This window comes from Mytilus galloprovincialis, chromosome 3 (assembly GCF_965363235.1).
Source record: "Mytilus galloprovincialis chromosome 3, xbMytGall1.hap1.1, whole genome shotgun sequence".
NCBI lineage: Eukaryota > Metazoa > Mollusca > Bivalvia > Mytilida > Mytilidae > Mytilus > Mytilus galloprovincialis.
This window is the reverse complement of record NC_134840.1, coordinates 44156486-44169260: the sequence shown is the minus strand read 5'-3', so window position 1 is coordinate 44169260 and position 12775 is coordinate 44156486. Positions and strand designations below refer to the sequence as shown.

The 12775-nt window shown below is 35.2% G+C and overlaps 1 protein-coding gene across 3 annotated transcripts in view; it reads left to right on the top strand.

The window, feature by feature from the left end:
- Positions 1-156: 156 nt before the first annotated feature.
- Positions 157-12775, top strand: part of LOC143068047 (calmodulin-alpha-like) — a 61822-nt gene continuing 49203 nt past the window's right edge. For 2 of the 3 annotated variants that reach the window (XM_076241788.1, XM_076241789.1), the window contains exons 1-2: positions 158-434; positions 10465-10495. In XM_076241788.1, coding sequence (XP_076097903.1) covers positions 432-434; positions 10465-10495 — 34 coding nt within the window. In that variant the 5' untranslated portion in view covers positions 158-431. Of the gene's footprint in view, positions 435-10464; positions 10496-12775 lie in introns of all 3 variants that reach the window. The other variant, XM_076241787.1, reaches the window with a different exon arrangement.

Below are 12775 nucleotides of genomic sequence, written 5' to 3'. Positions count from 1 at the left end.
TGTTTTGAAATTTACAATCTTAATATTAAATGTTTATTATAATCTCTCTGTTTTATATATTGTAATTGTTCGTGGCAAAAGGAGGGGGAACGAACAAAATGTTTTGGCTGAAGTTCAGTCCACCCTTTTTTTTTTTACCAATATCTTTTATCAAAATTTTAAAGTTTGTCCAGACTTGAAAATTAATGTCATTTGTTCAATTTAAATTGTTTTCTGTTATATACGGTGTTAACAGCACAACTTTATTTCAAATTATCACCGTTTTATGAATGTAATTTCATGGCTGATTTAATATACTCAAATTCTTTTGTGAATAATTAAAACAACTTGTGTCAATAAAAACTGGCTCAAGTAACTAACCCCAACAACGACTTTTGGTTTTAAAATACACATAATTTGAATTTAGGTCGTTATCATCAGACGATTTTAAAATGGTAGGTGATTTCTCGATTTATTTTTCAAGATATTGATCTAATCACGAAGATACAAACATTATATGTTGATTTTATTCTGTTCTTTTTTATAAATTAATTCATAAATACTCATTTCAATTACTAATATTACAGTTGTTAAGTAATATAAGAGTGAGTGAATGTGTTTATTCATGTTTCAGTATGACGACAGGGGTTTTCATATTATAACTCCATTGTGCTACTAATAACATAACATACACAGTAGCATTTATTTGTATTTTATATATATATATAATATATGAGAGTTATTATGGACGTCAAGTTGGTTACTTATTCCCTATTCCCTATTCGTTACCTATTCCCTATTCCCTATTCGTTACCTATTCCCTATTCCCTATTCGTTACCTATTCGTTACCTATTCCCTATTCCCTATTCGTTACCTATTCGTTACCTATTCCCTATTCCCTATTCGTTACCTATTCGTTACCTATTCCCTATTCCCTATTCGTTACCTATTCGTTACCTATTCCCTATTCCCTATTCGTTACTTATTCGTTACTTATTCCCTATTCCCTATCGTTACCTATTCGTTACTTATTCCCTATTCCTTATTCGTTACTTATTCTATTTTTAATATCCTTCCCCCTTTTTAATTGTTTATACTCTTATATCTGGTAATAGTTCTAAATTTGTTGAGGTAAAATGATCTTTTTATGACCTATTTATATGTGTTTGTGCTCAACCGATCCTTTTACTTTATGTTCGATACTCATTTGTTCCTTATTTGATTTTTATACGTTCTACCTTTTAACTGCTTTATGTCCGTATGTTTGAAGATGGATCTTGGTTCGAAGGGATGAAATCACCGTGTTAGCGCTTTCATAAAAAAAAGATGTGGTATGATTGCCAATGAGACAACACCCCACAATAGACCAAAATGACACAGAAACTATCAACTATAGGTCAATGTACGGCCTTCAACAATGAGCATAGCCCAAACCGTGTAGTCACCAATAAAAGGCCCAGACATGACAATTTCAAACAATTCAAACAACAAAACTAACGGCCGTATTTCATATACAAAAAAATAAACGGAAAACAAATATGTAACACAAAAACAAACGATAACTACTTCATTTCAGGCTCTTGTCTAGGGACAGGCACATACATAATGTGGTGGGGTTAAACATGTTAGTAGGTGTACATCGTTTCGGAGCATGCTATTACTTTGTTTAATTCGTTCCATCACTCGCTTATAATTCGCATATAATACGTGTATCATACGTTGCACCTTTTAAAACATGATTTTCAATTGTTTTGTTGTCTCTGGTGGTAGATTTGGGTTCTTAGAGGTGATATAACTCTATAAGCGCATATGTACCCGTTCCAGCGCTCGGATAATACCCTGTTAAATATTCGTTACTTATTCGCTTTTAATACGTTTGTTGTACGTTGCACCTTTTAGAAAAGGATTTTCAATTGTGTTCATATCTCTGGTGGTAATAATGTGTTCTTATAGATGAAATACCCCTATTAGCGCGTAGGTACCCGTTCCAGCGCTCGGACAATATCCTGTTACTTATTCGTTCCTTATTCGCTTTTAATGCGCGGGGTAAGTATACGTTGCACCTTGAAATAAATCGTTTTTTAATTGTGTTCATATCTCTGGTGGTAACAATGTGTTCTTAGAGACGAAATAACCCTATTAGAGCGCATGTACCCGTTCCAGCGCTCGGTTAATACCCTGTTACCTATTCGTTACCTATTCACTTATAATACGTTTGTTGTACGTTACACCTTTTAGAAAAGGATTTTCAATGGTGTCCATGTCTCTGGTGGTAAAAATGTGTTCTTAGAGATTAAATGACCCTATTAGCGCGCATGTACCCGTTCCAGCGCCCGGTTAATACCCTGTTACCTATTCGTAACTTATTCGCTTTTAATACGTTTGTTTTACGTTGCACCTTTTAGAAAAGGATTTTCAATTGTGTTCATATCCCTGGTGGTAATAATGTGTTCTTATAGATGAAATACCCCTATTAGCGCGTATGTACCCGTTCCAGCGCTCGGATAATACCCGGTTACTTATTCGTTCCTTATTCGCTTTTAATGCACAGGGTATTCGTTGCACCTTGAAATAAATCGTTTTTTAATTGTGTTCATGTCTCTGGTGGTAACAATGTTTTCTTAGAGATGAAATGACCCTATTAGCGCGCATGTACCCGTTCTAGCGCTCGGTTAATACCTTGATACCTATTCGTTACCTATTCGTTTCCTATTCACTTATAATACGTTTGTTGTACGTTGCACCTTTTAGAAAAGGATTTTCAATTGTGTTCATGTCTCTGGTGGTACGAATGTGTTAGAGATGAAATGACCCTATTAGCGTGCATGTACCCGTTCCAGCGCTCGGTTAATACCCTGTTACCTATTCGTTACCTATTCACTTATAATGCGTTTGTTGTACGTTGCACCTTTTAGAAAAGGATTTTCACTTGTGTTTATGTCTCTGGTGGTAACAATGTGTTCTTAGAGATGAAATACCCCTATTAGTGCGCATGTACCCGTTCCAGCGCTCAGTTAATACCCTGTTACCTATTCGTTACCCATTCGTTCCTTATTCACTTATAATACGTTTGTTGTACGTTGCACCTTTTAGAAATGGATTTTCAATTGTGTCCATGTCTCTGCTGGTAACAATGTGTTCTTAGAGATGAAATGACCCTATTAGCGCGCATGTACCCGTTCCAGCGCTCGGTTAATACCCTGTTACCTATTCGTTACCTATTCACTTATAATATGTTTGTTCTACGTTGCACCGTTTAGAAAAGGATTTTCAATTGTGTCCATGTCTCTGGTGGTAACAATGTGTTCTTAGAGATGAAATGACCCTATTAACGTGCATGTACCCGTTCCAGCGCTCGGTTAATACCCTGTTACCTATTCGTTACCTATTCACTTATAATACGTTTGTTGTACGTTGCACCTTTTAGAAAAGGATTTTCACTTGTGTTCATGTCTCTGGTGGTAACAATGTGTAATTAGAGATGAAATGACCCTATTAGCGTGCATGTACCCGTTCCAGCGCTCAGTTAATACCCTGTTACCTATTCGTTACCTATTCGTTACTTATTCGCTTTTATTACGTTTGTTGTACGTTGCACCTTTAAGAAACGGATTTTCAATTGTGTGCATATCTCTGGAGGTAATAATGTGTTCTTATAGATGAAATATCCCTATTAGCGCATATGTACCCGTTCCAACGTTCGGATAATACCCGGTTACTTATTCGTTCTTATTCGCTTTTAATGCGCAGGGTATACGTTGCACCTTGAAATAAATCGTTTTTTTTAATTGTGTTCGTGTCTCTGGTGGTAACAATGTGTTCTTAGAGATGAAATTACCCTATTAGCGTGCATGTACCCGTTCCAGCGCTCGGTTAATACCCTGTTACCTATTCGTTACTTATTCGCTTTTAATACGTTTGTTGTACGTTGCACCTTTTAGAAAAGGATTTTCAATTGTGTTCATATCCCTGGTGGTAACAATGTGTTCTTATAGATGAAATACCCCTATTAACGCGTATGTACCCGTTCCAGCGCTCGGATAATACCCGGTTACTTATTCGTTCCTTATTCGCTTTTAATGCGCAGGGTATACGTTGCACCTTGAAATAAATCGTTTTTTTAATTGTGTTCGTGTCTCTGGTGGTAACAATGTGTTCTTAGAGATGAAATGACCCTATTAGCGCATATGTACCCGTTACAGCCCTCGGTAAATACCCTGTTACCTATTCGTTCCCTATTCACTTATAATACGTTTGTTGTACGTTGCACCTTTTAGAAAAGGATTTTCAATTGTGTCCATGTCTCTGGTGGTAACAATGTCTTCTTAGAGATGAAATGACTCTATTAGCGTGCATGTACCCGTTCCAGCGCTCGGATAATACCCTGTTACTTATTCGTTCCTTATTCGCTTTTAATGCGCGGGGTAAGTATACGTTGCACCTTGAAATAAATCGTTTTTTTAATTGTGTTCATGTCTCTGGTGGTAACAATGTGTTCTTAGAGATTAAATGACCCTATTAGAGCACATGTACCCGTTCCAGCGCTCGGTTAATACCCTGATACCTATTCGTTATCTATTCGTTACCTATTCACTCATAATACGTTTGTTGTACGTTGCACCTTTTAGAAAAGGATTTTCAATTGTGTCCATGTCTCTGGTGCTAACAATGTCTTCTTAGAGATGAAATGACTCTATTAGCGTGCATGTACCCGTTCCAGCGCTCGGATAATACCCTATTACTTATTCGTTCCTTATTCGCTTTTAATGCGCGGGGTAAGTATACGTTGCACCTTGAAATAAATCGTTTTTTAATTGTGTTCATGTCTCTGGTGGTAAAAATGTGTTCTTAGAGATTAAATGACCCTATTAGCGCGCATGTACCCGTTCCAGCGCTCGGTTAATACCCTGTTACCAATTCGTTACTTATTCGTTACTTATTCGCTTTTAATACGTTTGTTTTACGTTGCACCTTTTAGAAAAGGATTTTCAATTGTGTTCATATCCCTGGTTGTAATAATGTGTTCTTATAGATGAAATACCCCTATTAGCGCGTATGTACCCGTTCCATCGCTCGGATAATACCCGGTTACTTATTCGTTCCTTATTCGCTTTTAATGCACAGGGTATTCGTTGCACCTTGAAATCAATCGTTTTTAATTGTGTTCATGTCTCTGGTGGTAACAATGTGTTCTTAGAGATGAAATGACTCTATTAGCGCGTATGTACCTGTTCCAGCGGTCGGATAATACCCGGTTACTTATTCGTTCCTTATTCGCTTTTAACGCACAGGGTATTCGTTGCACCTTGAAATAAATCGTTTTTTAATTGTGTTCATGTCTCTGGCGGTAACAATGTGTTCTTAGAGATAAAGTGACCCTATGAGCGCGCATGTACCTGTTCCAGCGCTCGGTTAATACCCTGTAACCTATTCGTTACCTCTTCGTTTCCTATTCACTTATAGTACGTTTGTTGTACGTTGCACCTTTTAGAAAAGGATTTTCAAATGTGTCCATGTCTCTGGTGGTAACAATGTTTTCTTAGAGATGAAATGACCCTATGAGCGTGCATGTACCCGTTCCAGCGCTCGGTTAATACCCTGTTACTTATTCGTTACTTATTCGCCTATAATACGTTTGTTGTACGTTGCATCTTTTAGAAAAGGATTTTCAATTGTGTTCATGTCTCTGGTGGTAACAATGTGTTCTTAGAGATGAAATGACCCTATTAGCGCGTATGTACCCGTTCCAGCGCTCGGTTAATACCCTGTTACTTATTCGCCTATAATACGTTTGTTGTACGTTGCACCTTTTAGAAAAGGATTTTCAATTGTGTCCATGTCTCTGGTGGTAACAATGTGTTCTTAGAGATGAAATGACCCTATTAGCGCGTATGTACCCGTTCCAGCGCTCGGTTAATACCCTGTTACTTACTCGTTACTTATTCGCTTTTAATACGTTTGTTGTACGTTGCACCTTTTAGAAAAGGATTTTCAATTGTGTCCATATCTCTGTCTGACGGGCATGAGGACCTTACAAGGCACGCACATACCAAATATAACTATCCTTTTACTTAAAATAAGAGAGAATTCAACATTACAAAAAATCTTAACTTTTTTTTCAAGTGGTCACTGAACCATGAAAATGAGGTCAAGGACATTTGACATGTGACTGACAGAAACTTCGTAACATGAGGCATCCATATACAAAGTATGAAGCATCCAGTTCTTCCACCTTCTAAAATATAAAGTTTTTAAAAAGTTAGCTAACACCGCCGCCGCCGCCGGATCACTATCCCTATGTCAAGCTTTCTGCAACAAAAGTTGCAGGCTCGACAAAAATTAAAAAGGGTGAGGATATCAAAAATCGAATAAGTAACGAATAGGGAACAAATAGGGAATAGAGAATAAATAACGAATAGATAACGCATAGGGAATAGGGAATAAGTAACGAATAGGTAACAAATACGGAATAGGGAATAAGTTACGAATAGGTAACGCATAGGGAATAGGGAATAAGTAACGAATAGGTAACAAATAAGTAGCAGGGTATTAACCGAGCGCTAGAACGGGTACATGCACGCTAATAGGGTCATTTTATCTCTAAACACATTGTTACCACCAGAGACATAAACACAATTGAAAATCCCTTTCTAAAAGGTGCAACGTACAACAAACGTTTTATAAGTGAATAGGTGACGAATAGGTAACGAATAGGTAACAGGGTATTAACCGAGCGCTGGAACGGGTACATGCACGCTCATAGGGTCATTTCATCTCTAAGACCACATTGTTACCAGCAGAGACATGGACACAATTGAAAATCCTTTTCTAAAAGGTGCAACGTACAAGAAACGTATTATAGGCGAATAAGTAACGAATAAGTAACAGGGTATTAACCGAGCGCTGGAACGGATACATGCACGCTAATAGGGTTATTTCATCTCTAAGAACACATTGTTACCACCAGAGACATGGACACAATTGAAAATCCTTTTCTAAAAGGTGCAACGTACAACAAACGTATTATAAGTGAATAGGTAACAAATAGGTAACAGGGTATTAACCGAGCGCTGAAACGGGTACATGCGCTCTAATAGGGTCATTTCATCTTTAAGAACACATTGTTACCACCAGAGACATGAACACAATTAAAAAACGATTTATTTCAAGGTGCAACATATACTTACCCTGCGCATTAAAAGCGAATAAGGAACGAATAAGTAACAGGGTATTATCCGAGCGCTGGAACGGGTACATACGCGCTAATAGGGGTATTTCATCTATAAGAACACATTATTACCACCAGAGATATGAACACAATTTAAAATTCTTTTCTAAAAGGTGCAACGTACAACAAACGTATTAAAAGCGAATAAGTAACGAATATTTAACAGGGTATTATCCGAGCGCTGGAACGGGTACATATGCGCTTATAGAGTTATATCACCTCTAAGAACCCAAATCTACCACCAGAGACAACAAAACAATTGAAAATCATGTTTTAAAAGGTGAAACGTATGATACACGTATTATAAGCGAATTATAGGCGAGTGATGGAACGAATTAAACAAGGTAATAGCATGCTCCGAAACGATGTACACCCTGCTAACATGTTTAACCCCACCACATTATGTTAGTATGTGCCTGTCCCTAGACAAGAGCCTGAAATTAAGTAGTTATCGTTTGTTTTTGTGTTACATATTTGTTTTCCGTTTATGTTTTTGTATATGAAATACGGCCGTTAGTTTTGTTGTTTGAATTGTTTGAGATTGTCATGTCTGGTCCTTTTATAGGTGACTACACGGTTTGGGCTATGCTCATTGTTGAAGGCCGTATAGTGACCTATAGTTCATAATCTCTGTGTCATTTTAGTCTATTGTGGGGTGTTGTCTCATTGGCAATCATGCCACATCTTTTTTTTATGCAAGCGCTAACACGGTGATTTCATCCCTTCGAACCAAGATCCATCTTCAAACATACGGACATAAAGCAGTTGAAAGGTAGAACGTATAAAAATCAAATAAGGAACAAATGAGTATCGAACATAAAGTAAAAGGATCGGTTGAGCACAAACACATATAAATAGGTCATAAAAAGATCATTTTACCTCAACAAATTTAGAACTATTACCAGATATAAGAGTATAAACAATTAAAAAGGGGGAAGGATATTAAAAATCGAATAAGTAACGAATAAGGAATAGGGAATAAGTAACGAATAGGTAACGATAGGGAATAGGGAATAAGTAACGAATAGGTAACGAATAGGGAATAGGGAATAGGTAACGAATAGGTAACGAATTGGGAATAGGGAATAGGTAACGAATAGGTAACGAATAGGGAATAGGGAATAGGTAACGAATAGGTAACGAATAGGGAATAGGGAATAGGGAATAGGTAACGAATAGGTAACGAATAGGGAATAGGGAATAGGTAACGAATAGGTAACGAATAGGGAATAGGGAATAGGTAACGAATAGGGAATAGGGAATAAGTAACCAAGTTGACGTCCATAGAGTTATTAGAGTTTTTATGACAGGTAACATAAAATGTTAAATGCAGTCTGAAATATAACGTTATTAACAGCATAAGATAATGAGGAAGAAATAAGCATAAATCACTCCGGTTTTTCGTGGGGTCCGTCTTGTTATGTCTTCACGGCGTTTTTCTATGTTGTGTTTTGTGGACGTCATTTTTCGTTTTATTCCATATGTTTTCAACCTTTCTTTTGACTTAGGATTCCTGTTCGTCCCCTTGGTATCTTCGGCCTTATTTAAGTACTTGTTTGGTATATCATGTATACCTCTTAGTTCTAAATTCGCTGAGATAAAATCAGGTGTAGAGGATATAAAATAAAGAACTTAATCTATTCACATGTTCAACTTGATGTGCTTTTTCAAATTTCAAACTTTGTCAGTGGTTTTGTTTTCTATATCTTGATTTTGTTTTCATTATTGATTTTTATGTTGATGGCAGATTTTTGTAAGACTGGTAGTGATATAGAGCTTGTCAGATTGTACGTGGGAACATATGTGTATTGGTGAAGACTACATATTGACCTGTAGAATATAATTTGCAACATTGACCTCGATGTAAGCTTCCGACTGGGCATGTGACATTAACAAATATTGTGTTCTTTTAACTGCCAGTATTTGCTAGTCGAGAGTAAAACTAACAAGGTTGAGGTATGAAAAAGCCAGCTCAATCACCATAGATTCATGTTATTGTCCCTAGTCAATACTTTCGTCATTAGTTGTCTGAATAAATAAACTCATCATAGATACCAGGACTAAATTTAGTATATACGCCACACAAAAGACTCATAAGTGACGCTCGAATCCAAAAAAAATTAAAAAGGCCAAGTTGAAGAGCATTGAAGAAGCCATGCCTGAATGTTTTTAGATGTTTGAAGAATTGGTTTTTGATGGCATTTTTTTAATAGATTCTGATCATTTTCTGACATTTTTGACGACTCGGAAACAGTTTACATCTGGATATATGTGTATAGACACCTCTATTTTTGACTATATCCCCCATCAAACCCATATATGTCTGTGTTATTTTGTTGTTGGTTTATATCGAACATTTTAGAAAGGTAGTTTAACTCAATGCGCCTATGGGATCGATATACGATACTAATGGGGAAGTGGCCATGTAAAACCATTTGGATATTGTTTTAATAAGTATTTAAAAGGTTTTTCTATTTCATCGTCCATAATTACTTTCGTCCAGGTATCATTATGACAGAATATATAGTTTGTAAATTAAATATTGTGTACATTGTATGTTAGATTTATTCATATGTAAATGTACTGTGTACAGTTTAGTCGTGTGTGTGTCCCTTTTCGATGCCTCTTTTGTATATTCTGTTATACATGTATCATGTATGAATAAGAATGTCCTTAATGGTACAACCTTGAACAGCAAATCAATGCAAAAGTGTCAATAATACATGATTGTATATACTATTGAATGTAAGATTCTCATTTTTCATTTTAAACGGTCATGCACAATTATCAGATTACATTTGAGGAACTAAACAATAAAAATTATGAATAGTGTTGAAAAGGTTTTTCCTTTGTTTTTTTAAAAGTTGTTAGTTGTCTCAAACTGTTGAAATAATGCAGGTGAAAGGAAAAAGGTAAACCCCTTTCAAAAATGAAATTAAGTAGAACTACTCTTGCCTAGCAGAAACGTTAGTCTGAAGCCTCTATCAAATAATACGACAAACAAATAAATTAATTGTGAAAAATCGTTTTGTTTACACGCCTTGGAGCTTCTAGGATACTTAAAATCCCCCCTTTATACTTCTTTTTGAAGACTTGATTACAATAAAATAGGTTAGAATTTTCATTTTATAATTTTATAATGAATCGTCCATGTACATGTAACTATTTTTAGAGTAAGGCGAATGTATCAAGTTAAGTTGTAAAAGTCTATCAAATTACCAGAAGTCTGATACTATTTTTTACTCTTATATTTCAGGCCGACCAGCTGACAGATGAACAAATTGCAGGTTGGTTACCTTAAAACGAAGGGCAAAATTATACGGAAAGTCCTATGTTAAATTGTAATCTTCATCGTACATTATTGATTTCCTTTTTTTGCAAATAATCTTGCTACTCTGATGTAATTAGTCAATAATAATTTATATTTGATTGAGTGGAAAAAACCTCTCCTCATCACTCAACACTTTATAAATAACACATAGCTGTGAGGGTGATATCGCAGATTGAAACGTTTTCAATTGAGGCGAAGCCAAGGTTGACTATGTTTTTTTCGAGGGTAACAATCACCCTCTCAGCTATGAGCTACATAATTTATTATACTGAATATTTTCTTTTATTATTTAAATTAATCAAGATTTAAAGTATTTAACAATGACGTCAACGTTACAGACATTACACAAATCAACATAAGTGAAGCAAGATATTTTTTGTTTTATTACTACAGTCGATGAAAAACTTCTGAGCCAACACGTTGTAGGACTATAGAATTGTCATTAAATATTTGATTTAAATTCCATTTATTGCCTTTTACATTATCAATTTTGATTGGTCTGTACAAGCGGGTGACATTCAAATATTTGTCTCCCGCTCAGTCATGGGATAGAATAAATTGTCTCCTTCGTATTAGCCAATCAAATCTAGCATTTTAACGCGAAGTATAATAAAGCTAAATATATTACATTAAGTATTGACAAATCCTACGTCGTTCGGGATAAATTGGGTCACCCGAGCCGTGCAGATAAAATGATATATACCGACTTGCTTGGTTAATAACAATAACATAATGACAACTCAAAATTATTCAAAACTTATAGTATCTTATAGCTGACTGGTAGAATGCTTCAAATGATTTACTGATAATATTATTAATCCTGTGCAACCAAGTTGAAAACAGTAATTTATAACCATTAATACGGAAGCGTATTAGCGCCACACATTTTTTTTTTTTTATTTTTCTTCCTATGTTTGCGTTAAACGCAAACCTTTGCGATATAACGCAAACCTTTGCGTTATAACGCAAACCTTTACGTTGAACGCAAACCTTTGCGTTATAACGCAAATATCTTGATTTCAATTATTCATTAAGTTTTGTATATATGTCCGTCTGTCATTCATTTCGGATGTGATTTACTAGTAGATAAAAAAAGAAACATACATACAAGGCCAAATCATTATAATAAATATGCATAGGAATAATGGAATAATTGAAGTGCAGTTATACATAAATTAAGACTGATTTGTGCATCAGAAAAGTATATAATTTAACAAGAAAATAGATATAGTTTAGTATATAGTCATATTAAAATTGAAAGATCAAAAATAATGTCATACAATGGTGAAACCTCCAAGTCAAATAGACAAAATGATCTTTCTGCTTTAAAATGAATTATTAATAAGGAAACATTTTTTTTAAATCTCAGAATATGATCAAGATTCTTTGATAGAAAGTCATTGAATTTTCATTTCAATACAATGAAGTATTTTTAAGATGCTTGGGTAGCAATTTAAATAGAGAGAACATAATTTTATTAATAAAACATCTTCATTCTATACATTTATTGCCAAAGGGTAGCTTGTTTGAATCAAACCTACTTTACACAGTTCTCAAACGAGAGCTTACTTTGGAAGTATGTTTATATTCGGTTATAGCTATATTAGCAGGGTTGATTTTTTTCTTAGGTATAACCTCAATTTACTCAATTTTCTTTGTAATATATATACTAGTAGTAACTTGGATATCGTTTTTGGGGACCTTTATAGTTTGTTGTTCAGTGTGAGCCAATGCTCCGTGTTGAAGACCGTAATTCGGCCTATGATGGTTTACTTTTACGAATAGTGTCTTAGATGGAGAGTTTTCTTATTGGCACTCATACCACATCTTCTTATATTATTCTGCTCATTATTAGTCATTGATATGATGTAATTATTCAAGCAGTTTACTTTGCAATTACTACAAAGGTGATACATTTTATTATATACAGCCTCCTCCATTAATAACTACTGTTTCCTTTGAATCTTAAATAAGAAATAAGATAAAACAAATGTTTGCGTTATAACGCAAAGGTTTGCGTTGTAACGCAAAGGTTTGCGTTATAACGCAAAAGGTTTGCGTTATAACGCAAAAGTTTGCGTTATAACGCAAAGGTTTGCGTTATAACGCAAAGGTTTGCGTTATATCGCAAAGGTTTGCGTTACAACGCAAAGGTTTGCGTTATAACGCAAACATAGGAAGAAAAATAAAAAAAAAAATGTGTGGCGCTAATACGCTTCCGTACATTAACGTAACA